Source organism: Thamnophis elegans, chromosome 1 (assembly GCF_009769535.1).
Source record: "Thamnophis elegans isolate rThaEle1 chromosome 1, rThaEle1.pri, whole genome shotgun sequence".
Lineage (NCBI taxonomy): Eukaryota > Metazoa > Chordata > Lepidosauria > Squamata > Colubridae > Thamnophis > Thamnophis elegans.
In genome coordinates, this window is record NC_045541.1 from 76,214,555 (window position 1) to 76,242,523 (window position 27,969).

The window sequence follows — 27,969 nt, forward strand, 5'->3', positions numbered from 1 at the left end:
CAACCATGACCTGGATGACTGAGAATTTCCATAGACATACAGCTCATCTTTCCTATCTGATCTATCTTGAAAGGCTGACTTCAATCTTGCAAGTCTGAAATTAAATCTCTCTCCCATCTCCTTTCCAGCCGACTAGGGACGTTTTCTTTTTTCTTTTCAAATATTTACAAACTTCAACATCTGTGTGGACAATAAACTCAATTCTTACAGAGGAACAGAAGTCCTTTGTAAGTTTGTCCCTTTCTTTTTAGGACCGAAAATACAAAACCTTGCTTCTAACACTGTCCCATAGCATTTGAGAATAGTCTTGTTTGGAGAAACATGGAAGTTTCTGCTGAGTTTCAGGTTAGAATGTATATTTAATGTCTTTTCACTTACAAAACATAGGAGGTAAAAAGTGCATTCCAGAAACTAAATTCATTCCCGTAGCATCTGGAAATTATTATCACATAAAAATATGTTCTTGAAAAGAATTTCCTCAACTTTGTACCACGATTATTACTGCAAAGAAGAATCCTTGTCATAATGCCCCATAGCAAGATATATATTCCAATAGGTTCTTGGAAAGAATTTCACAGGGCAGAGTATCTGTATCTCCGGGGTGTGATTATCTCAATAAATAATAGTCCAATTAGAAGATCATCTGCCCTAATAACAAGGCTGAGATGCAATGTAGAGATTGTAGTACTTCGGCCTGTGAAACAAATGGAGAGAACCAGCCTCACCCTCTGCAAAACCTATTAATTGGCACACAAAACAAAACACTCAATACGCTGTCTCAGTCTGCATGAATATAGTAGAAAGCTGTTCTATCATATCAAAAAGGCTGTTGGAGATTTGGAGGCTCAGACTTTCGCTGTTCAGGGATGAGCAGCCTTCCCTCTGCACGAATTCATGCGAATTTTTACAAAAATTTGGAACCAGCTGTAAGATACACAGAAGACAATAAACATTATTAGCTTGTGCAAAGATACATTTCACTAAAAAAAAGGCGATTAGGGATGAGACTGACTCTCTAATTTAGGAGAATTGCAAAAAGCAAACAAATGGTTTCACATTGACTGTGGCTTTCTTGCTTAGAAATGGGAGAGCTCAGGAAAAAAAAGATCAGTTTTCCCAATTAGCAACAGATTAACGTTAGATATTCTGGGATTAAGGCGAAAGAGTGGAGAGTCCAAGAATGCAAGACAACAGCTTACATGCTCCAGAATGAATGACTACATAAATACAGTTGAATAATCTCTACTTCCACAAAGGACAAATACAGAAATGAGTGATGCACAACTAAACAAAAAAATGCTCATCAGCAAGTGTGATTGGAAGAACAGGGAAGGTAGCCTTACTTGGGTTGTCTCTCCCACTCACTCCGGCAGCCAGACCTAAATGTTCTTAGCTAGTCCTGTAAGGTGGTGGGAATTAAGAAAGAGACCAAGGACCATATTCCTGCTCTGCAAATGCCACAATATTGATGAAGATGCTCACGGTGGCTTATTGCTGTGAAGGGGCAGAAATATCCACAGGGTAGCAGCAGCTGCGACCTTCCAGCATGGGCTAAACAAGCAGGCATCCACCTAGTGATTGAGACCTTGCAGAGGGCAGAACTTTGTGGAAAGGGAATAAAGGGATTAAAAGAGACTAGCCTTATTTTCCTAAGCAGAATCCGGTGGCTTTAGGGAAAGCCAGGTTATATGTAACTGGTATTGCTGTAACAACGAAACATATACTACTAAAGGGAAGATTTCAAAGGGCTTCCTATTCAGAGAGACTTTGCTCCTGTGGATCCAGGGAGGAAGAAAACTCGCACCCATCTCATAAGGTGCCCTATGATGCCCCAAGACACTCTTTAATTGCTCTAATCATTTCCAAATACTAGGGCTACACAAATACATTTTATATTTATTATCGTTTAAAGGATGCTAACCCTACACTCACTGATTGGGCGGCAAAATATTTTCACCATGTTATACACCTGTGCAAAAATTTTAAGTAGATATGCTGTTTATTGCCCTATTAATATTTTTCTCTTCCCCAATAACTCATTGCTGTATTAAGCAATTTCTCTTTGGATGGCACTCTTTTATGGTAAAGGCTGGTCAAAGATTGTAATAAAGATAAACAACCTGTACAAAATATTGACAGAGATATGAAATATTTACAGGGCGCTTAATGAATATTTCCCTATTAAATAAACCTGCCCGTGATCAATATTATAGAAAGCTCCCTCTTCCCCCCAGAGAACAATCTGGTATGCATTGAATGGAAGGGTCAAAAGGGTGGCACCCCAAGATTTTTAGGGAAAAAAACAGGAACAGGAAAGAAGAAAGAGTGAGGTTTGATGTAGGTAAATTGAGTGTCTCCTGAAACCTGAAAATATAGACAACCTCACATTTTAATATGTTGGGTTTCTGAACTGAATCCCTCATGGCAAGATTTCCCTTCTTTACCTGGTATACCTTCTGCCCCCGGAGCAATCTTGCAAATCCAACTGGAAGGTGACTGTGCCATACTCTATAGTCTGTAATGCTTGATGTTCAAAATCCAGACATGCAGCTGTAGCAAGCTCAGATCTGAATGAAGCTGGACTTTCTGGCTGAAGAAATCTGGTCTGGAGGGGACTGTATTTGTGATCTTGCACCCTCCAAAGCAGCTTTTGGAGACAGAGTCTCAAACACTGCAAAGTTTTAGTTCTTAGGGCTCATCCACACAACCACTTGGCTAAGCTTTCCTTCCATCCAGGCATCAAGAGGAAATCATGCTGGGGTGGCAACAGACTGAGGTCCACTACTGTGATCCCTTTGAAATCACCTTGAACAATCTTCAGTAAGTTTCCTGACACCGATATCCTTACCTTCACCAAGATCAGCTTGGACTCCTTGGGTTTGGAAGCAGTAAACCGCTGTCCAAAGCACAGATAAATGGTATAGTCAGGAGACGAGCGTCTTTGACCATCACGGAACTCAACCAGTTCTATTAAAGAGAAAAATCCAGGATTCATAGCTATTTAAACCAATATATGGATTGATAAACAGAAAAACAGGGCAAATAAATACAATAAAATCTAAGGTTATTTTGCGTCAGTAAGAAGAAACCTAGAATCGATTGATCATCAATAACCCATTAACCAAGACTTCCAGAATGTGATAACAGGTTATTGGGACCTTCTGACCTCTCAAGATGCCACTATAAAATCTTCTGGCCCAATCCATATTTCAAGCATTTCTCCCAGATACAAACATATTTTAGCAGAGCAGGAAAGAATGCAAGGAAACAATTTCCCCATATAACACCTCTATACCAAAGGATAATAGCTATGCAAATATCAATTTAATATTTCAGTCTGGCATCATTTAAGCCAAAACCAGCCAATTCATTATAGTTTAGCATGTTGTACGATGCCAGATTCTATTTATTTACAAAGCCTAAAAGACGTTCCATTTTTCTTGAACTATAAGATGGTAACTAGGGCCAGATCAAGTACATTTCATATAAAATGTTGCATTCAATTGCTGTCATCTACAAATTAGGCGTGAAAAAAATGCCTGAACGAAATCCTGGAGAGCTTTTGCCAAACTACGTTGAGTAGACTTGCATAGCTGCACATTTGCTGCCCCTGCCTGAGTTCAGCTGCATCATGATCACTGGAGTAAAGCTTCTTCCAATCATCTGTCCTGCTGCTATGATAACTGCTACAGACCTTCCCTGAAAACGTGACCCGTCAAAACCACGCTCGACTAAGCCGTGCCCGATTAAACCGCATCGCTGACGTCATCAACCGGGCGACAACAGCCAGCGCGGAGAAAGAAGAGCGCTTTAAATAGCGCTTTGAAAGCAAGCCGATTCAACTTAAGGTAAGGGTTAGGTTTAGGGTTAGGTTAAGGGTTAGGGTTAGGGTTAGGTTAAGGGTTAGGATTAGGTTTAGGGTTAGGTTTAGGGTTAGGTTTAGGATTAGGTTTAGGGGGGTTAGGTTTAGGGGTTAATTTTAGGTTTAGGATTCTGTCTGCACGCTGTTGTCACCCTGTTGATGACGTCAGCTACACGGTTTAGTCAGACGCGGTTTAGTTGAGTGCGGTTTTGTGGTGGAACCCCATGAAAATGCCAGCCAGTGCAGTCTTTGAGAAGAAGCTGTTTGGCACCTTGGCTTCTATCCTTAGAGGTCTTCACTGAGTCTTCCAAGATAACAGTTTTTAAAGAGATAAAACAGTGATAGCGTAGCTGTAACAGTATTAAACAAAAGATGGCAGGGAAAGATTTTACAATTAGTCCTCAATTTAGAAGCACAAACGGGGCTGGAATTTCTGTCACTAAGCAACGCGATTGTTAACCGAGTGATTTTGCTATCTTTTTTGCTGCAATCACTAGGCAAATGTAACATCCCCCTTTAATTTGGAACCCCCCAGGGAAAGTCACCAATAGCAATCGCCTGACCCCAGGATGCTGCAACTGTCAGTTGCCAAGCGCCCAAATTTTGATCATGGGACATGGGGATGCTGCAGTCATAAATTCAAGGACCAGCTGTAAGGTAATTTTTTCAGTGCCACTGTAACTTCCAACAGTCATTAAACAAATGGCTGTAAGAGGGGACTGCCTGCAATTAGCTTCCTTTTAATTATTTCAACCCGGATGTCACAGCACCTGATCTGAACACTCAAGACTGCACAGAATCAATGAATAAAACTCTTTGCCTCATTTCTAGATCCTCACCTTGATAGAACTGTTCATAGTTGAAGATTTCAGTTTCAACATTCCTTGGCAGTAATTTACATGGAGGGTCCTGAGAACGATTGTCCAGCTCCTTGGAGAATGCATGGAAGACCTGACACATTCCAAGTCGCTTGGCCCAGATCCTCCCGTTTTTCTGATATAATAATAAACGTGCAGTCTCTAGGACAAACAAGGTCTTTTCAACTCGCTTCTGATCCGTCAGCATGTCTGGATTTGGAAACTGTATGACCTGTGCACTGTGTGATTGGTGGCAGTTCTCCTGGTTGTAGGTGAGCAGGCAGCTATTTACTTCTGCTTCGTCACGCACTATCTTGTTGTGATAGTAGATAGACACTTTTATGTTAAATGCAGCAGTTTCTGCAAAACACAAGAGTACACAGTGTAGTGAAAGCAGACTCAGTATCCTTTTGTCTGCAAAGTCTTGCATAATGACTAAGTATTAGCAGAAAACAAAGAAGACAGAAAAAGGAGTCTGAGAAGGAACTACTCCCTACTTTCCAAATAAAAGGTATATTTTTTGTTAGCTATTGCTGCTCAGATATTTTTATTCGTTGCCTTCGTGAGCCCACAGAAAATTCTTTTACTGGCCTAGAAAGGAATCCCCAACCCCCAGTCCCTGGATCTGTACCAGTCCGTGGCACGCCAAAAACCTGGCCTTGCAAACAAGCAAAGCCCCATCCACGGATGTAGGCAGCACACAAAACCACGCCCCCTCCAGTCTATGTAAAAACCTCTCTCCATGGAACTGGTCCCTGGTGCCCAAAAGGTTGGGTGCCACTGACCTAGAGGGTCCTGAGAAGGAACATTATTGATAGTTGGTTCATCTGTTGGGAGAGTAGCTGAAGGTACAAATGTACTCTGTTCCATCATAACTTCCGGGTTTGCTGTAAGCGGATAGTCATTCCTCATTTCATTATTTCTCATTCCATTATCCCGAGGCTCTTCACTCAGATAAATGTTATCAACGAAACAGCTAGTATTGCAGATAGCTTCTTCTAAGACGGAGGAGAAAGAACAATTCTCAAATCAAAAGTCACAAGCATTATATTTTGGCCATTGAGTCACTTTTACGTGTGTCTACTTCTTGCTCAATGAACACAAAAACCTTTATTTTATTGGGGGAATACGAGGGAGGCATGTCATGATCAGAGAGAGTTTGGGGGAAAGGAAGCTAAACAATGGAGGCATTGGCTAGAAATTAAAAGCCCTACAATGGCAACATGGGTTAGATAGTTTTAGCAGCTGATGCATATGGACTGTGTACTGTTCATTTTTATCCAGTACAATGCTGGCTGATAAACCTAAGATGGATTATGCAAGTGAATCCATTTAGAATTTATGAACCATTGGGCAAGACTGGGAGAAATATTTGAAGTACAACCGGTATAATGTAAACAGATCCATAGTGGTCAATAAGTAAGAAGAGGAGGGGTTGGGCAAATACACACGTTATGAACACATATGTTAGGAATATATGATATTGTACACAGATTTGCTTACTTACAATGATTTTGGAAATAAATGCAAATGTTTGGTAGTTTTATCTTTGACCATATATCAAGCTATCAAGGTGGGGAAATGCCTGCTAAGAATTCAAAGAGGTTATGAAGCTGGTGAAAAGTGAAATAAACTGGTGAAAATCCTTATAAGGCTTGGTTTAGCCAAACCACTTATTTCAGTCTTAATGAATAAAATAAGAGGAAAGTGAGGAAAATTGTGTAATATTGCCTTATCCCTATCACATTTTGAACACATTTCTCTGTGTCTCCAGTGACAACAGCAATTCTCTGCACTGCCTTATTGAACAACTCACTAACAATGTTCCTCTGCCCTTTGTTTGTATTTTCTCTAACTAGTTTCCTAAGAAGGATAGGTTTCCTCTCCAAGTATGAAATGTTTAATTGGGAGTCAGGAGACAGCCAATTAAGCTCTCACTTTCTGTTCAACAAGCAATTAGCCTGGATTTTTTCAGTCCTCTCACACATTTAATAAGTTTGCAAAGTCTGGGCAAATGGAACTAGGAAGAGAGGGGCTATCTTTTGATAGTGTCAATAGGAATTTAAGCCACTGCAGTGATGCAATTTAAGGAACGTTTTGGCCTCCATTTGGGCCGAATTCACCCAAGTATGCTGCAGAATACTTTACTCACCTAACTGATTGAATTCATTTGCACCAGGAAAATTTTGTTGCACGTGTGAAAAAGCAATGGTTGACTGGGAAATCTCTTTTGTTGGATTTGCAGGTGGCCAGTGGGGTCCTTCTTGGTAACAGTCACTTGCCACATGTTCAACTGCTACTCCATTCCCTATGGGTGAGCAGCCATTTTGGGTGACCTGAGGGGCTTCACAGGAACTTCTTTGCTCATACGTAATAGCATTTCCTGCTGTATTTAGAAAAATAAAACAAGGTAATTAGCAGAAAGAACCTACAGCCATTATAAGATAGGAAAAAAGATGATTAAAAAAAGCTTTGTAGGTAGCCCCTCTTAATATATATTCTCCAGCCATTGGTCTTCTCCATAGGACTCCCTTTGTTTCTTTTGGATACAAACCTGGCATAAAGGCATTACATGCCTAATTTAATGGAGTCAAAAAGACAGCCCAGAAATCAAGAGTTTAAAAGATAGGCCCGAGAAACATTTCAGTGAGTGAGCAAACAGAAATTATTAAAGAACATGGGAGAGTTTACAACTCAAGAAAAAATACTTAATATGATACAAGTCTTCGACATCTGAAGATTAACATCTGGAAGAGGCAGGATTTATTTTCTGTTATTCCAGAGTACTAGACTGACTAGAAGTTTTGACTAGAACTAACAAGTAAAATTAGAAGAAACATGGTTAAAGTTAGACTATTAGGAGGAATTTCCTAATTGAACTATCAGCCACTAGAATAGGTTGGTACATGACTGGATGAGTTCCCCTTCATGATAGGTCTTCATCCAGAGGCTGGAGAGACACCTGTCAGAGATACTTTACTGCATCCGGTACTAAGAAGGGAGATCCCATCCACTTCCATAATTTTGTGATTCATTGTTTAAAGCCCATGTTTAGACTTACCTATAAGATTATTGGAATCTGTAATTACTGTTGGGGCCCATGAGACATGTTGCATTTCAGTCAGATTTAGTTGGGACTGCTGAATAATCCAATGGAGTGTGTCATCATTGGTTTGGTAAAAATTGTCTGCTGCATTCTCATTTGGCACTGCAGAACCTACACACACATTAATATCCATCATTAAGATTTTTGCAATGGCATGTATGGGATAAACTCACTTTATCAACATTAAATGTAAAACTCAGCATCAATTATGCACAAATACTTGGGGAATCTCTGCAATCTACACCATTGGATTGCAATGGTTGTTGTTTTTTCCAATCATTTTTTTATTTTTTATATTCTTTATACATATCAATGCGTGAATGGTGTGGTAGGGTAACATACATTTCATTAGACATACATAGACTTATTATTCCTAAATATTACATTTCATTTCCATTGTTTCATATTATTTATACATCTCTTTTATTAACACCTTTCCTTTCTGAACCATCTTTCTGTCCTTTTGTATCTCTTAACATATTAATATATAATTATTATTCCCCCCCACTATTTTCTATCACTATTTTAACTCCCCCCCTTTCATATTGCTATAATATTCAAAGACGTATTTTCCATCTATTTTGTTGTTCATATTTCCATAGTTAAGTTAAAGTTCCATCCTTCATTCTTCCATTTTTCAATATCTCCTTATACAGTTTTAGTATCAATCATAATCATTTGCGGCGGACATAGAGGCGGGCAAAAGAAAGCGAGCTGGCGGGCTGGTGCTTTCTTTCGCCCGCCTGTCAGAATTCAGGCGGGCGAAAGAAAGAAAGCACTTTAGACAGTGGGATGTCGGGGGAGAAGACTGCCTCACCAGCCATAAACCTCACCGCATGTCACTGGTAGAGATACATTACTGGATATCATCAGCATAATATTTGCTTACTCCAAATAGAAGGACCACAGCCAGGTGTTTCATGTAGATTGTAGAAAGTCCAGTACGCAGGAAACAGGTGCAGTGACTGGATCGAGACGGTAGTTGTCACACCACTTGGCGAAAGTGGACCAGGTGGAATCATATATCCTGGTCGTTGATGGTCGTCTTGACGCCTGGATGGTACGCACAACCTCCTCTGACAGGTCTTCGCTCCTCAGGAGATCCCCCTCAAGTACCAGACGGCCAGCTGGAGCCACTGGGGGTCTGGGTGTACTATGGCCCCCTGGCTGAGGGAGACCTGGTCCCGAGGAATCCGCCATGGGGATGACATTGACAGGCTGACGAGGTCAGCATACCATGACCTGCGAGGCCAGTGGGGGGCTACGAGAAGGACCTCCGCCCTTTCCACGATGATCTTGCAGATTACCTGTGGTAGAAGCGGAAGCAGTGGGAAAGCGTACAGAAGACCCTGAGGCCATCTGCATCGAAGGGCGTCTGTCCCCTCCGCCCCTGGCAAGTGGAAGCGGGAGAAGAAGCACTGGAGCTGCGTGTTCTCTCGGGTGGTGAACAGGTCGATCACTGGGGTGCCGAATCTGTGAGACAACTGGTTGAACAGGGTCGGATCCAGACGCCACTCTGCACTGTCTATGGTGGTCCTGCTCAACTAGTCCGCTTGCGTATTGTCCACTCCCGAGATGTGGTTGGAGCGAATGGATGTTACGTGATGCTCCACCCACCTTCCCAGGGCCTCCGCCTCCGCCATGAGCTTCCTGGACCTGGTGCCGCCCTGGCGATTTATATGGGCCTTGGTGGTCACATTGTCCGTCATCAGAAGGACGTAATGATGAAGAATGTTCCGATGAAAATGTTGCAGGGCGAGTCTGGCCACTCACAGCTCTAAGAAGTTGATGTTGCAGGCTGCCTCGGCTGGAGACCACTTGCCTTGAGTTATGCGATGTCCCATGTGCGCCCCCCCAACTGGCAAGGCTGACGTCTGTTGTGATGACTACTCTCGTGGCTCCTTGTACAGGTGTCCCTTCAGTAGAGCTGCCGATTGCCACCATTTGAGAGACCGCTTCACGTTCGGGGGAATCCACATCCTCATGGATGAGTTGCTCCTGTTGGCTCTTTGATGGGGCAGGAGAAGCCACTGCAACTCTCTGGAGTGAAGTCATGCCCAGGGAACGACCGAGATGCAGGAGATCATCTTCCCCAACAGTTGTGATAGGAGTAGCACGGAGACCTGCCTCAACCCCAGAACTTTGCGGGTCAGGGATACTAAATTGTCTATTCTGTCCTGGGAAAGGAACCCTGCAAGCTGAGGTATCTATCACCACCCCCAGATTGGGGGTGGTTGGGATGAGATGACTCTTTTCCAGGTTCAGGGAGAACCCGTGACTCCCGAGGGAACTCATTGTAATGTGGAGGTCCCGCAAGGCCCGTTTCCTGGACGACGATTGGATGAGAATGTTGTCCAGGTAACAATGAAGCCTTACGGGCCTGCATCTGACTTGCGCTGCAACCACAGACAGAACTTTTGTGAAGGTTCTGGGTGCTGATGACAGGCCGAATGGAAGGGAATGTGTAGATAAGCCTCCTTCAAGTCGATGGATGTGAGGAGGTCCCCCTGGCGAATCCCCACTAGGATAGTCTGCAGGGATTGCATCTTGAACCTTCTGTATGCGATATGACGGTTGAGGTTCTTGAGATCCAAGATGGCTTTCCACCTCCCTGAGTTCTTGGGCACCAAGAAGAGAATGGAATAAAATTCCCTCCCTTCCTGGTTGGGTGGAACTTGTTCCACAGCATTGATCTCCAGGAGACGGTGAATTTCCTGGGTCATGAGTTCCCTCTTGAGAGGGCAAGAGGGGGTTGGACAGCGGATGAAGTTCCGAGGGGGTTGGGAGAGAAACTCCAAGGAAAGTCCCTCCCTGACCGTCTGGAGGACCCAGGCGTCCTCCATGGTCAGTGCCCATTGGGGAGCGAACAGCTGGAGCCACCTCCCAATGGAAGGGGAGCGTTGATGGTCATTTGGACTTGCGGAAGGGCCTGTTGGAGGCCCTGCCGCAGTTGTACCTGCGGTAGTTGAACTGCTGCCTACCCGTGTCCCAAAAGGACTGCCTGTCCTGGAACCTATCTCCCGACTGACCAGTTGGTCTGTTCGAGGGAGCGGAAGAGGATCCTGCGGACTCACTGGAATGAAAGGACTGCCTCTTGAAATAGGGCGAGGATTTACGATCCTGTTTCTTGTTCAGGGTGGGCAGGATTTTTCGTTTATCTTTGGATTCAATCGAAGGGGTCTAAGACTTCCCCAAATAATTTGGACCCCTTAAACGGGGCGGACACCAATTTTCACTTGTTCTTCTGGGTCTGCCTGCCAGTGACAGAGCCAGACGAGACAATGGGCAGTCACGTTGGACGCTAATGCCCTAGAGGCGAATTTTGCCGCATTAAGGGAGGCATCAGCTGAATACTGGGATGCTCCAATAATCTTTGTTATGTCCTGGCGAAGACGAGTGTTTCCTGCCGGCAGTTTAGCTTGAAGCTCATGCAGCCAAATGACAGAGGCTCTGTTAAAGAATGACCCAGATGAAGACGCTTTAATGGCCCAGGCCGCCGCTTGATGAGTCTTGTGGTAGGCCTTCTCCGCTTTTTTGTCCTCTTCCTTGACGCCCTCCAAGAAGTGAGCCGGAAGGACCAAATTAGAAGTGAGAACCGCTATAGGAGGGTCTACAGATGGCAGGACCAGGATGTTTTCCAGCGTGGGGTCAACTGAGTACAGTTTCTTGTCCTGCCACTGGGTGCAGCCCAGGAGCCAGGCTGGGCCCATTGACTTTGAATGACATCCATAAAGAGACCGGGGACCGGCACCAGCTCTTGCTGAGGTGCCTGAACATTAAACATGCTAGCATTGGGGTTAACCGGAGCGGAATCCGAGGTTCCCTGTATGGTCTTAGGTTTAGTACCCACTTGGGTGGTGTTCTTAGCCTTGTGCAAGACAGACTTAAATAGGCTAGGCATAAAAAGCCCCGAGAAGGCAGGAGCATCCGGAGGAAGGTCCTCGTCCTTGAGAGCTCCTCCTCCTCCTGATCTGGGTCCTCCAAAATGGAAGACTCGCTTAGCGCCGAGGATTCCAGAGACGGGTGACGGATCCGCCTGGTGGTGGAGAGAGCCTCCTGCCTGGGCTGAGAGGAGCTGGTAGTGACGGGTGTTTGGTCACGTCTCTGCATCCCCTGGGCAATGCCCTGAGAGATGGCATGGGCGACCACCACCTGCCTGTGGGCAGATAACTCAGGTTCCTGAGCTATGGCAGAGTCCGAACCAACGAGGTCCCTGGAAGGAGGACGAACATGCCGGGCAAGGATGGGATCAGCGAGCCTCCCGGGTTTAGGGCCTTCGGGGGCGGGCCCTGACTCAGAAACACACAAAAAGGCAGGAGAACCCGGTTCACCCAGAGACCTATCCGGGGAGAGGTCCTGGGAGTCCACTTCCTCATCAATTACAGACAGGTGATCACCCCTTGGGAGCGGTGGAATGACTGTCCCAACAGGAGGAGTAGGCTGAGGGCACTCCTTCACAGCCTGGCATTGGGCCTTCTCTAATTGTTTGTCGAGAGCTCGCTGCCGCCTCTCTGCATCTCTATTTGCCGCCAAGGAAGGCACCTTATAGGGGTGGCTATCCTGACTGGCCACCCTGCCCTTCCTTATCCCCTTGCCCCTGCCTGCAGAGGTTCCCTTGTTAGGGCTTGAGAGGGGCCTGGTCTACAGTCAGGGGAGTCAGATGGGCCAGGATGCTCCATGGCCTGATGGCACAGACTTTAGACAAGAGGCCAATACAGGTGGAGGTCAGGAGATGAAGGAGACTCTGGTGGCTGGTGCTTGATCAGATGACACGCAGGTATTGTGGAAGCAGGAACAGTTGTGGGGAAAAAAATCCAGAGGAGTAAAACTGGGGCTCTGCAATGAGTCCAATGAATCCAGCCACTCGACAGGAGGTGAGAAGGTGGAAAAGCAGCCGAGGCTGCAACATCAGGCAGATAGATCAGGGAGAATCAGTGGATGAAAGGCAAAAAAAAAAAAAAAAAAAAAACCCACCGTAAAAATCCTCCCTGTGCTGGTGTATGACCACCAGGTGGCCAAAACGCCAGCACCGCTTGGGGAAACGCTGTGAGTGGAAGTGACCCAGCCAGAGACCCGACCAAGGCCAGCTAACCACCCTGCGGCTATCTGCAGAAGCGTGGCTGAGCGGGAACACCAATGGGAGAAAAAGGCGCGAATTTAGGCCCTCCCAATAGGCCGCCGCTCTAGTGCGAGAGAGGAGGAGGAGGTAAAGATGGTGGCCGCACGATTTAAAACGGTCGCACACCCCTCCGCGGCAGGCTGCGCCCTCCGAAGAGCGAGAAAATTGCAAAAATAACAAATTCAAGCTAAAAGGGGAATGCTGTCAGCTGCTCCTGCCGTGCTTTAAAGCAAATGCGGCAGCTCTTCGCTGCCATCCAAAGGCGGCGCAGTAAGCGGAATACCCCACCCACCACGCCTACCTCCGAGTCTCTAGGAGAATTCAAACAACGTGAAGCAAAAAGGGGAGACAATTAAACTGTTAGTTATGGGAAAGAACAAATTAAGGGAAAAGAAAGGGAAAAAAACTAGAAGGAGAGTCCAAGCCTAGATAAATTACGCTTAGCTCACAAATAAAAGTTCTAAATGCGGAGACTGAGGAAAAATTCTGGCACCAAGTATCACCAGGAGGTATGGCCAAGGAAAAAGATTCCTCAGTCCCAGGGCAACCAGACTGATTTAACCCATCGCTTGGACTCTCCAAGCAGTGCACAGGAAAAGTAACAATGGTGCAGAATAATGCCTTCAATTCCCACACATTGCAAGGGTTGCAAAAGAACAAACACCATAATTCATGGTAATGAGGGCTTCTAAGAAAATAAATAGGACTAGGAGGGATTCACTCAGGCCATCCAGGTCCAAATGAAAATCAGCCACCAGAGTGATCAGGACAGTTTCAGTCCAACAACCCCAAATCTGAACTCTGACCAAAAAGGGGATTTTATCTAAATTTGCTCGTCCAAGATTACTTTGCAGCTGCATCTAAACCCTTTCTCAAAAACATTTGCTAACAAGTGATCCAATGGAGCCGGACCAATATAGCCGCTTCAGGAGTTATCAATAAAGTACATTGATCAGGTTCTCATCTTGGCCAAACAGTGCTTATCAGTAGGACAGTGGATTAAACCTAAGAAGTATACTACAAATTATAAAGTCCCCACTCCCTTTCATTTACACAGCAGTAATTCTGTCATGCAGCAATAGGCATTATGAGACATAAGTGGCAGCCCAAAATCCTAATTAAAAAAAACAGTGTAAGTTTTAATAATTAAAAAAATGGAATATGGTTTTACTATTTCATAGGCATAAAGTTGCCTGCAGCTGTGGTTCCAGTTGAAGCATGGTAGTGAAAATGGACACATTTATACTTGTCATTATGAAGCATGTTTCATCCCGGCCTAGTAAGACAACTGAAGCCTCAATCCCAGCCAACTCTTAGAGAAATAAATGCGCACCCACAACCTTACCTGCCATTCCATTTTCCAGTGTCAAAGTTTGAAAAGCAGCATCAATTTCCAGCTGTGAACCAGACGAAGCGCTTTGTTGCAAATACTGAGAAATACAATGTGAAAATGTTCCTTATACCATGTTACAACATGACCAACCTTTCTTGATAGTACATTTAAAGCTTACCTCAAGACACTGCCACATTGTTCAGTAATCCATTCACACACAACTTAAAGTAGCACAAAAGCTACCTCAGGCCTTCCAAATTAAGTTACATGCATATTATGCAAGAGTCATTGCTGTCAAAGCCACAGACTTAAAGGTTTGTAGTTCATGTCTCCCATTTAAATCTATATGAATCAGATTGTTCACAAACAGCTACCGTATTTTTCAGACTATAAGATGCACTGGAGTATAAGACGTACCATTGAAGAGGTAAATTAAAAAAAAAAGTGTTTCCACTCTGCAGGCCTCCCAAACCCTCTGCACGCCTTGTTTTTTGCAAAAAGAAAAGAGCATTCAGAGCTTTGGGAGGCTTGTAGTGTGTTCCTGGGACTGGGGGGCAAAAGCAGGCAAAAAGTTGTCCGTTTTTTTCAAAAACAGCCCTTTCTTTGCAAAAAAAAAGGGGGGGCATGCAGAGGCTTTGGGAGGCTTGTAGAGTACTCCTAGGGACTAAGACGGGCAGAAACGAGCAAAAACGGCCCATTTTTTGCTCATTTTTACCCAGCCCCCAGGAGCACTTTGCAAGCCTCCCAAACCCTCTGCATGTCTATTTTTGCAAAGGGGGTGGGGTTTCGGTAGGCCAAAAATGCTGTATTCAGTGTATAAGATGAACCCAGATTTTCACCCTCTTTTTAGAGGGAAAAAGGTGCATCTTATACTCCGAAAAATACAGTATGTATTTTTCCCCCCACGAACAAGTAAAAGGGACAGCAAAAGCAATATAGGCCCTCCTTTAAAATGTTTAGTCAGTTATGATTTTAAGACGACAGATCCTGATATGACAACTCAATAGTAAACGTACACTTGGCAAGTAGAGAGTCTCAAATTTTACCCTTACAATGTCCAGGAAGAGTGAGCAAAGATTCCAGTCTAAATTACTACATAGATGGTGACAAGCCATGTCAATACTTGATCCAAAGGATTATTGGTTTAGCATAAGGCAACTTCTAGATTACCAGGGGTTTCTAGAAATTCTTTCTACCTAGGCATTGAACATCTCGAGATTAATTAGTTAACTAAAATGGATTGGCAGCTATTCTAGCAAACCTTCAGCACATTAAAACAGATAATCCAAATCAACAAAATGGTTGTATTATGTGTCTTCAGTAGCATATTCTAGTACCAAAATATAGTATATCTTCCATAGAAAAGAATGCTTCTGGGCAACTTAGGACCTACATTCTTAGTACAAACTTGATCAAAACAAGAACTTTTGGTCTCATATCTGAAAATTATCATAGTCTAAGCACCAGTAGATGGGAGTCAACTGGAAAATTCTTGGATAAAAGTTTCCTAAACACCATAGAATGAAGGATGCTTCCAAACGATATGCCTAAAAAGGTACTTAGATGTTCATATTTAGCGAGTTACGTAAAGCCTTCCAATAACAAAATACTAATATACTTTGCTAGTGTTTTACAATGAAGAAAAAATTCTTCAGACATTCACATTTTAACCTATCAAACAATGGCAGCAAGAGAAGGCAAAGGAAGAGCACTTCACAAGGTCTTGAATGGTTCTGGGAGAAGTTGCACCTGCTTTATTTCCCTTGAAATAGGCCTCACGTATATGATAAAACAGACAGAAGCATCTCTCTAAATTTGAATGATCTTAAAAAGCTATGCATGATTGGCCCTGCTAAAACTTTACATGGTGGAGTGCTGAAAAATACTAGATCCATAGGTTAAACAGAAAGATAAATCAGGAACTGGTATGACTTCATGATTTCACCTGTTTCCTGTACTCTTTTGTTGCATTCCATTTTAAATACAATTTACAAAATAACCTCTGAATCAGAAGTAGATTTGCAGCTAATGCAAAATACTTTATTTATAAAAATGCTGATTGTCTAGATCAGGGCCCTCCAACCTTTTGGGCACTAGGGACCAGTTCCATGGACAGAGGCTTTTCAGCGAATAGGCATTGGTGTGGTTTCCCATGCATCCCTTGGATCGGGCTTTGTTTGTTTGCATGGCCCGGTCTCTGGCATGCCGCGGTCCAATGCAGATCTATGGTCTGGTGAGTGTGTATGTGTTGGGAACCCCTGGTCTACATGCTTTTTCTTTAGAGATAGGGGTTTTTGCAGTCCTGTAAAGATCTCCATAACCTCTGTAGCCATATGCCTTTCAATTTTGTCAGCTGAGATTATTTGTTATGAATTGCTCCAGTGATTTTTCCATACAATTTCCTATCAGTGTTGACTAATTCCAAAACTTCATGTGACTCCTCTGCCTTTTCAAATCTAGTTATTGCAGCAAGTGCTACAGATCTGTACCTGGTATAGCGGAGTAGATTGGTGCAGAGCCGGGCATTCTTCACTGTATGGATTGAAATGCAATACTTCAGCTTCATTGTCACTCCCATTACCTTAAAAAGGGGATTAACAGCAAAAATACTGTTATTGAGATATTTAGAATGTTATGTTTTACTTGTTAAGAATTAAATTCAAATACTTGCTTGTCCAGCATAAGCTACATATACTGAGTCACAAATAATACTACTTTGTAGTCTATGTACAACTTTTATTCAGTTTGGGTAATTTGTTACTGTTTTTTGAGTCAAGAAAGCACGTTGTACAATTCTAATTTCTCTCTTGCAGTTGGATTCACATCAGCAGAACTATTTTCCCAATATGTTGATTGTTAGCCTCACTCTGTAGTGTTTAAGCTGTTTTTAAAAGCTGATATCCAAATTGCACATTACTATGTGTATTTGAAAATACCATACTCCCCCTCAGGAGGATCACCTCCAAGCTCATTTATTTGGGTTCCACAATCTTGACACATCACAGTCCCTATCCCATCAAGAAGAATCTTTGTGTGACAAAGACAAGCAAGCTATGGAGTTGGTTCACTCTCTTAGTTCATTCCAGTCCCAAACATACTATCTTAATTAACACTTACTAAACTGAAATGTACTTATTGCACATTGCCTAATAATTGGTAATCCTTGTTCAAAAATCCAATGCTGTACCACTGCAATTTTTTCATATATGAAATGATTCTAGAAACTTGAAGTACTTTAAGATGCAGTTGCTGGTCTATGATGTATGCAGATGTTGCTATTGCAATTAAATTCCCTAAGATAAGGCTTGGCAAAGTTAGCTTGGAATAATACAGGTAATCCTCAAGATATGACAGATCATTTAGTGCCTGTTCAAAGTTAAAACAGACTTCCCAAAAGCCACCTACGACCATGATTTGAAGATAAGAATTTTACAAAAGTTATCTCATCTTTAGCACTTATGAATGACTGGGTGGCTTCTAATTTTGTAGAGATGCGGCAGCATGCACACCTATCTTCTCCACCCATCCTTGCCCTGCCAGGTCCTCAAAGGCACTTGGACTGCTTTCTCCCCATTAAACCCCTAACAATGCCTCACCTTCTGGAGATCTGCAGAATTCAGTGTTATGGCAAACTAACCTAAGCAAAGCAGCATTTCCCCTGCCTTTTGCCTTTCTGCATGGCCTCTTTAATTCAAAACAGAATTATGAGCTACAGTTTGTGTTTTGCAGTTTGTATATTTCCTGGTGAAAAAAGTTTTAAAAGGAAAGGGGGGGGGAACAGGAGCATGGTGCAGTGAGACAGAGGCAGACAGTGAAGAGTTAATTGTTAAAGCCAATACAGAGGGAGCTGCTTTGCCTTCTTTGCAACCTGACCTTGAAGGCAAAGCTGCTCTTCCCCCTCCCTTTGCATTGCCCTTTTAACACTTAACCCTTCATTGCCCCCTTCCTTTTAAAACTTTTTCACCAGGAAATACAGAAACTGTGAAGCAAAAACTCTGGCTCATTATCCTGTTTTGAGTTAAAGAGGCCATGCAGAAAGGCAGAAAAAATGCTGCTTTGCTGAGGTCACTTTGCAAATGTCTGCTCCATGGGGCCAGTAAGTTCTCCAGATCTCTGAAAGTGTAAGCAAGGGATTGTGAGGGATGGAGATGGCTGTGGGAACCCCAAGGAAATGAAGCAGAGCATGGGGGTATCTCAGGGGGTAATGGAGGCTCTGGAAGACCCAAGGCAAGCATCCCTGAGGCACCCCATACACATTTAACCACCCCTGCATTCACCCCTACGTTGTTTAATGTATACATTGGGCTGATCCAGGATGGGGACTCATTCATTTAAGAGTTTCAATTAACTTCCTCTTGCTTTACAATTAAAATGGATAGGCTCAATAACTGTCATAAGTTTAAAGATTACCTGTAAGGCTATCCACCATTTATTTTTAAATGATATCCTTTCAAAACCTCAGACTTTTAACTTTTCTCATCATTTCCTATACATAGGAAATGCATCCCTCTCTATCTCTACGCTAAAAATATAACACAAGAACTCTTACTTGTACCAGAAGAGGTATTAGCTGTTGAATCAGTTTTTGGTTTCAGGGGGATGATTCTGTATTCGTGAAAGTCAGGTTCATTTGACACCAGTACTTCAAATCTCTTTGTACTGTTCAGGGCACAGCGGAAGTTGATTTTCCATCTACTGGGAGTTGATATACCTTCAATATATTTGTTGCTATACATAGCCCATGCCTTTTATATGAAAACACAAAAAAGAGATTAAAATGTAAACACAAAAGATAGCTCTCCATTCAATAAAAAGTCAGGTCCCACCTTGTCTAATTCCTGATTCAACTAATCAGGAATAGGGTAATCAGAATCTAATAAAAAAGCAAATAGTCCAAAACTTTATGAAAGGTAAAGATGTACTGAACAGGTAACTAGAGATGTTATTTCATTATGTAGTTTTTCATGTAGAGCTTCTTCAAATTTTGTGCCCTTTCTAATGTGTGTTAGAGATGCAAGTTTTCAAAAATGCAAGTATCCAGCATCTGGAGAATGCCACATTGGGGAAGTCTACTCTTATTACCTTTGCTAAGCTAAAAGAGGTTCTTTTTAGTCACAACCTATTACTCTTAATAAAAGGTTTTTATTTTGTCATTTACATGAATTTGTGACCTTTATTTAACATTGGTAGTTATAATTTGCAATTTTGGATAGCTTGTTGTGGGAGGCTGAAATCTTCCAACTTAATGGATTCTGATTGGTCAGGAGATACTGATTACAAAAAGTTTTTTGTTTAAAAAAAGTTATTCTTTACAACAAGAGGCAGTTAAAAAACAGAAGATGATGCAACATCGAAGCCACTTAAGAGGTTGCAAAAATTATTTTGGAGGATTATTTAAACAAAATAATTCACTTTATAGAACCATATTCAAAAGATGTCACAAATGAGAAGCAAGATACACAAATTACTCACAGAAGAAAGGTAATCCAGAGATGCAACCAAAAGCAGAAAGTTATCAAACTATTGAGGCTACAGCACAAGTGTTTGCCAATACAAACGACAACAATAGTTTTGTAACGTAAATCTGACATTAACAGTTCCCACAAAATGATGGGTTAAACTACAAGCCTCCCAGTGCAGTTGAAAGAACTGCAAGTAAATCTACAATCCACAAAGGTACAAGTTTGGGATCTCCACTTCAAAATTGAATTGGAAATTGAAAACGTTAACGGATTTTTTTTAAAAATCATATTTGAGACTCTCTTGAGAAAAAGGGAAGTTTCTATTTATTTGATATATATTCCAAAGAAGCAAAATATTTTATTTTATGTTGACAAGTTGGAGGGAATGACTTAAATTTAGCTAAGCTTATTAGTCAAGATGGATTTTCTATTGGTTTGATATATATAATTAAAAGAAAATTCCAAAGCACTGCTTTGTGCTTATAAAGTAGATTTGAAAATGGGATGAATAGGTTACTGTTAAGTTTGTACAATCTTATTGAAATTAAACTTGGAAACCTTTTATGTTTAAGAGGAAGAGGGACAGAAAAGGAAGTTTTTAATCTGTCATTTTTCTTCTACATAATGCTTGAATAATTCCTAAGTTTACAAAATATTATTGAACATATGTATCTTAAAAGAAAGTTTAAAAAGATGCATTAGAATTGTTTTAGTTATACAGATGAACTTTCTTAAGAAACATTTAGTTTTAAAATAAATATAAGAGTTTTCTCTCTAAATTTAAAGAATTTGAAAGAGTATGATGATTTTTGTTAATACAGATGATCATAGTTTAGAAAGATTAGTAAATGTAAACAGATATATATCATTTCTTACAACAGGGGGAAAATGGATTTGGTTAGATGGTGATGTAAACTGTTTTAAACAAGGAGATTTGGTTTGTTTGTATTGGACTATTACTTCGGGGGGTGGGGTTGAAACAGAAAAGCCTGAAATCTAGGATTTGGTTTGAACATTTAATAATTATAGTTATGGAATTGGCTTGTAATAATTATAGGTAATGTAAAAAGTTGAGGTCATAAATGTATTAATATTTTACTGTGTTGAAAAGAAATGGAAATCAGAATCTTTTTTTTTCTCCTTTTTTATCCCGCACTCCCTAGTTTTTAATCTTGATTTGCATTGTATTTTATCTTCTAATAAACCTTAATAAAACTTTATTTATATAAAAGTAATCACATATACTGAGAGAGGCATCTGCTACTCAGAATGGGAGAACTGATGTCAATCTCCACCCATTATAAATAACAGGTGTTTGCTTACGGGCAGTTTCTGAATGCAACTACAATGAGAACAAAGATTAAAATACTTTTTAATTCAGAGATGGTTTTCATTAAACTATCAGATATTATTACTGCCACCCTTTCTCCTTTATCAAAAATAAAAAGGAAGAAATATGCAGCCACAATCGAAAGTCTGGAAGACCAACCTACAATGGAAGTGTCACTTTAGGATCCCTTATGAATTCTTCAAGCTTTCAGAAAAAATGCTATGTTAGTTTCTTTCAGCATCAATGAGTAGGCCTGTGAAAGCTTACATCATGATCTATTCAAAATGTTAGAAGCTTGCAACGGTTACAGAAGATAGTACTCTGTTTGGCAGGACAAACACATACATATAATCATTTTGAGCAGATGATGTTCATACCCTGAAAATCTCATAATCATCTGCCACAAGAGACTTCTTTGAAATATGCTTCCATCGGATACGAAAGGTTGTGTGGTTCTCGTCTGTCCAGTCCAAAAAACCCTTGTATCTTCCACTGTCGATCTGTTCAATCAACCAGTCAAAAAACCCAACTTTTTTAGGATCCCTGAGTGAACAAAGAGAAGAACGTTACTTCTTGAAAATTATAGCCCAGATTCCCCACAAGTAAAATGACTTAAGTCCACATGCAGGATGATCTCCAAAATCTCATTACAGACCTTATACAAAACAATAAAACCTCTAATTAAGAAAAAGAAGTGCAGTTTTCATAATAGTTTTCAAATAAAGAAGCCAGAATCAAATCCTTTCCCCCTGAACTTCACAAAAATGCATTTTTTTCATGGTATAGCTTGATTGGATCATTCCTTTCCATTTCAGGTGAATCTGAGCATCACAATATACAGTATAGCAACCTTGTGTAACTTAGTACTTTTTCTCCCTCAAACCAAGCTTAATACGTGATGATGCAACAGACAACATCCATTCTTCTCTTGGTAACAATACAAATATAGTTTGTCACCACTCTGGAATGTTTTTCAACTTTCTTATCTAGTCTGGACTTTCCTGGTTTTCTCACTTGATCCTTATTCCAAAGTTGAAAAATGTCAACAGGCAAACATGGCAGACAATAGCTGTTAGATGTGCTTATTTTGAACTTGTACTTGAACTTGTTTACCTTGTGGATGTTAATTTGCCTGTTCTGCAACATTTATCTATTGCTTGACGGCAGTGAGAGAGTGAATTTGCAGACAAAAGAAGAACAAATCATTAATTTGACACATTAGAGTTGTGCAATTGTGAGAGGGATGTTCCCTGAGCAACTGCCAACAATTCGGAAGGAACTGTGTTTTTTCCTAACCTAATCTGGCTGATACTCTACTATCCTAAGGAGAGAGAGATTTGATTTGAGGGAGTGTTGACAGTATTGTACCTGTTGTGTACAATCCTTTCTCCCATTCAAAGCCAAATAGCTATAGAGCTATAGTACATACCCAGCAATGTTATCATATTTAGATAGATGGAAAATGTTTTTTATATGAGTAACTCCTCCAGAAATAACACAGGTAGTAACTCAAGAGTTTTCTTAATGACTAATAAGTAACCTATACTACACTATTTAGTTAAGCTTATTAGTCAAGATGGATTTTCTATTGATTTGATATATATAATTAAAAGAAAATTCCAATGCACCGCTTTGTGCTTATAAAGTGGATTTGAAACTGGGATGAATGGGTTACTCTTAAATTTGTACAATCTTATTGAAATTAAACTTGGAAACCTTTTATGTTTAAGAGGAAGAGGGACAGAAAAGGAAGTTTTTAATCTGTCATTTTTCTTCTACATAATGCTTGAATAATTCCCAAGTTTACAAAATATTATTGAACATATGTATCTTAAAAAAAAAGTTTAAAAAGATCCATTAAAATTGTTTTAGTTATACAGATAAACTTTCTTAAAAAACATTTAGTTTTAAAATAAATATAAGAGTTTTCTCTCTAAGTTTAAAGAATTTGAAAGAGTATGATGAGGTAGTAACTCAAGAGTTTTCTTAATGGCTAATAAGTAACCTATACTACACTATTACATCAGTGCAGAATTATGGCTGTTGTAAATCCCCCACCCTTTACAGTGTAATGCTCATTGTTTACTCTTCTTTTTGTTCTGAAACCCAACATTTCCAGCTGCTACATAGAAGCACAAGGTGTAAGTTTATCTAGTGATATTACTAGATTACAACACCCACTAACTACCTGACAGGAAAGTAATACCATTGTGGGAGCTCTAGTCCAAGATACATGGAAAGTACTGGGTTAACCAAGGTTGTAATAATGTGTATGACTCTCTGATTCATCTAAAATAGAACAGACACAATCAACTGTATCTGTAGAGGGAGGGCAAAATATTAAAAATACATCCCAGTACAAGTGATGTGACTTGCCACCAACCCAGGAGTATAAATGCAAAATGTCAGAATGTGTTAGATGCTATGCTGAAATATTAAGCTGGCTCACAAGTTTATAATATATTGTGTTCACTTTCTGCCAGCATCTTAAGGTCAGCATGGAATTGTAAAAACTATTATTTTGGTTTTTGTTATTTTATTTATAGGGTTTGATGTGTAAAGTTGAAATTCTAAGCAGATGTACAGGGAAGAAAATGCTATTGAATTTACTTCCAAATGCTTGAATAAAGAAGTCCCAATTTCTTCTTGCTTTGGTGCTTTTTTCCATCCCTCTCAATGTAATTTAGGTCAAAAGCTCTTATTTGCAGAAAAGAAAAGTGCTTGGCTTCACTGACAGATTTATCATACTATTCACTAGCTGAAAAGCAGAGTGTATGAATAAAAGTAAGGATACCCAAACCTACTTTTCCTCTGCACAAACATACATTTTTATTATTGTTTGTTTTACAATTCTACCTCAGGAGCACTCACCCCTTATTTGCTGATGTTGCCATTGTGTCGTTGTCAGGTGAAATATGAAAGAATTTTCTATTTCTTACACTGAGTAACTTATGGATTAATGGAAGAACCCTCCGAGGAGAACCTGTTCCAAAACAACAACCAGATGATGTAACCCATGTTAATTTCAGGTTTATGAACTTTTATTGCATCATAGTATTACTTCATAGCCAAGTAGGCTTCAAATTCAGCTCCCATATCATGTTCTCAACTTTTATAATACCCTGGGCAGTTTTAGAAATAGAGAAGTCAATCATTTCAGACCAGAATTCAGCAATAAATGTTTGTCACACTATCATGGTAGTCCACCTAACAGTTCGAAAGCATGTAAAAATGCAAGTAGAAAAAATAGGAACCATCTTTGGTGGGAAGGTAACAACGTTCCGTGCACCACCTTTAGCATTTAGTCATACCAGCCACATGACCACAGAGACGTCTTTGGACAGCGCTGGCTCTTTGGCTTTGAAACGTAGATGAGCACCACCCCCTAGAGTCAGGAACGACTAGCACATATGTGAGAGGGGAACCTTTACCTTTACCTATGTGAAATGAATTGTCATGAAATAGCTCCTGATACTACTGTATAATAATCTTCCTATGGTGGTTTTGTGTGTTTATTGAGCCTTGATGCAGGCCTTTAATTGGGTTTTGGTTTTTAATGAATTTTTGTTTTCATTTTGTTTACTGTCCACAGTGCCGAGAATGGAGATATGGCAGCCATATTCATTAGACAGATAAATAAAACCTGGCATACATCATACTGTAATAGTTAGCTCAGTGAACTAATCAATATGGCAGATTGAACTCATTCAGTTATCACATTCCTCCCAGAAAGTGCTCTATCACAATTTCAAGAAGCACACCATAGCTTGGCCACACTCCCTGAAGAAAAGCAATTATGCACCGCCTCCAGATGGAGTAGGGAAATTAAACTTGCTGTCCTTGCCAGTAGTGGTGACAATTCCTACCTTCTTCAACCATTCACCCATTGAGCCCCCAATTCCCAGATTTCTAAGCCAGCCTATATCATGAAACAGAGTTTTCAAATGATAGGTACTAAATTGGGGTGTTTCAAAGAGGGACCAAAAGTCAAATTAGGGAGTCTCCAAATTACATTGAGGTAATTGGCTTGGCATCAGATAAGGGTCCAACACTATTGATCAGATCTATGCAGTCTTCATCTAACATGTGATTAGCCCTGAGCCCAAATATTCCCACCTCACACAACGTACATGAATACATGCTTCAAGTGCTTTGCAAAAACTGAGATGTACTTAAGGGCGCATCAGTCAAAACATGTGTCCCTTTAGCTAAATAGATCTGCCTGACCACCAAAATAACCACTCCTGTGTGTTCTCTTTCAGATTTTCAGGGGTGGGGATAGCCGGTGATAAGGATTCAAACAACTCATTTTGTGGGGTAGACTTGCTTGAAACTTACTTTGATGACATAGGAACATGTTGTAAAGATTTTTGTTTAAAAAAATCCCTGCTTTTTAAATGGTGAAATGTTAATTAGGACAATTTCACACTATTTTTAGATTTTGACTGTTCTGACTATATTGCAAGTTTGATTTTCTCAAATCTCGAAGGAACTGCAGGAGGGAAGAATATAAATATTTAAAGCAATAAATGTACAAAACTTGCCTCAAATAGATGAAAATTCCTATTTGATATGATAGAAACCCATAGTGAAAAGATATTTGTAGTCTCTATGTAACAGACCCACAAGAGTTTTTAAAAGATTTTGCAACTCCTTACAACATTTCTAAATCATTACCCACACGTACTGTATCATTTTACTGTATTCCACAACAAATTTGTGCACCAATGTTCAGCTGATTATATTGTGCACTTGAAAATGACAACAGGTCTTTTGCCCTAAAACAACTGTGTGGCACTTAAGAGTGGTCACAGTCAGTTAAGGAAACTTCACCATCACAAGGTGTGATATGCAAGGGGTACTTTTTGAAAAAAACTATGTTACAAAAATCCCAAAAGTCTTTTGAAGAACAAACAGTTCTACTTCACCTGCCACCCCTTCTGGTCCAGATCAGAGTTGTTGTTAGTATCAATCACCTGTGACTTGGTTGGGATCAAAAAGCTAAGCTGACCAGGAGGTAGGCAAAGGTTTGCACTGTGTACCCCAAAGAAGAGGTCAGCAGCTAGTTGAGCTCCTTTGAACTTAGCCATACAAAATATTTCATAAAGTTGGGAACAGGTTTTGCAGCTAAAGGTCTACCCATTTGTCACAATCTGCTTATTCTTCTCTCCCTTTCTATGCTATTATCTGCTAAGGAGATTAATCACCTCCAACTGCTGATGTTTAGGGGAAAGGGAAAAAAAATAAAATTAGGAATCCAGAAAAAAAAAACACCTTGCTACACTTATTCAAACTGTGAACGCAGACATCATCTCCAGCATATTATAATAGTGCCAAAACACACACAGTGCTTGAAACCAGGAAACTGAGAGTCCTAGTCCAGCCCTGGATATACAAACTGGTTGGGTGACTTTGGGCCAGTCACATTCTCCCTCAGCCCAACCCACCATACAGAGTCATTGGTTCAGGAAAAATAACTATCATACATAACTTCATTTGCATGTTGTCATCATATTTCATCATCTCCCTCACTCAACATCAGAAATTACAGAAAGAAAACAAAGGTTGACAATGAAAGCAGGAAATTTCACCTTGTGTTTTAAAGGTATTTCCATACTTAGAGAAACAGAATGGGATGTCAAACTTATGTCATCATGTGACGTATGGGGACATTTTCCCTCTCCACTAAACCGGGCGGGGGCAGGACCTGAGGCAGTTCCCTGGATTACTGGCAGGCAAAAGAGTAATGTCAGCAGGAGTAACTTACTCACTGATTTTCCTTGTAAGAAGCTGACAGAGTATTGGAAATAATGATTATATGATGACAGCTGGCTGCTGCAGCAGCAATGAAGTGGCCACAACTGCCAAATTTTAACCCCACAATAGTCATAGGTTCTGGATTTTGGATGCATTCTGTAAGTTAGTCCCTCTGCAGTTAGCCCATATGAAGTATGTCAATTCAAAAACTGTTGCATCATTTCAGTGCATCATATGGCAACAATTGAAACAACCAATTGAAGGCTACAAAACAGACTCAAGTGTTTTAGTAGCACAGAGATAGCTTTCCATCAGCTCAAATGCTGGTGAAAATAAACTTAGCAAGCAAAGGCGCCAGAATTCTGTGTCCCCTCCTATATTGGTTGCCAACTTGCTTAATACCCCATCCATATGCACATTACCAGAGAACACATTAAGAGATAACATTAAGTAGGTCTCCTACCAGCATGCAAGAATTTTTGTTGCATGCAATCTGCAGAACTATATAAAGCGATATACTGCAGGATTCTCTCTGCACCATATAGTCGTTTGCTATCACCACTTGCATCTTAAATTCTTCTCCTGGACTGAGGGAACTGCAACAGGGGGAAATCCTGCATAAATCTATTGAGTAACTATTGCCGGGAGCCACCGACGAGCAAATCGCACCCAGTATTTCCTGATCGCAGACAGGTCAAATCTCTACACCTGCGATCTGGGATGGGGGGAGGGGGCGTGGTGGGTCAGGTGAATTAAGATGTCGCCTCGGTGTTGCACTCTTTTCGGCTCATATTTGCAAATGCATTTTCAAGAAACTTTTAAAAAATAATTTAATTTGGTAGTTTGAATTTAGTTGAATGAACAAATTGTCACAATTGGACGCTGTATCAGAAAAGCATCTGCAAAAACCTCTTGTTCCAGCAAGACACAGAAAAAGGGAAAATACCCGCCTAGAAGAAGTGGTGTTTTTCTTCTTCTTCTTCAACTACGGCTCAGCTACCACGTAAAGCCACTGCATGAACATGACAAATCCTTACCTTTTTTTCACTAGCAGAGATCTCCTAGGACAGAAGAGGAGAACGCAGAAACAACAACGAACTTCGGTCCTCTGCATGATGTTTATATTACGAATCGGAGGGCAAG

At 40.9% G+C, this 27,969-nt stretch overlaps 1 protein-coding gene across 3 annotated transcripts; it reads right to left on the reverse strand.

Annotated features, from left to right (window-relative positions):
* Positions 1-252: 252 nt before the first annotated feature.
* On the reverse strand, positions 253-27,969 carry LOC116511365 (interferon regulatory factor 3-like). 3 transcript variants are annotated; one of them, XM_032221332.1, is made up of 12 exons: positions 27,864-27,969; positions 23,941-24,052; positions 21,447-21,612; positions 18,827-19,022; positions 16,767-16,858; positions 14,290-14,374; positions 7,781-7,936; positions 6,872-7,105; positions 5,505-5,714; positions 4,702-5,079; positions 2,849-2,967; positions 253-924 (listed from the first exon to the last, which is right to left on the reverse strand). In XM_032221332.1, exons 2-12 carry the CDS (start codon positions 23,961-23,963, stop codon positions 766-768), a joined length of 1,818 nt encoding a protein of 605 aa, XP_032077223.1. In that variant the 5' UTR covers positions 23,964-24,052; positions 27,864-27,969; the 3' UTR covers positions 253-765. The 3 variants fall into 3 exon arrangements, with proteins under 3 accessions (XP_032077223.1, XP_032077215.1, XP_032077232.1); XM_032221324.1 differs by having other exon boundaries at positions 5,505-5,717; XM_032221341.1 differs by lacking the exons at positions 14,290-14,374; positions 16,767-16,858 and having other exon boundaries at positions 5,505-5,717.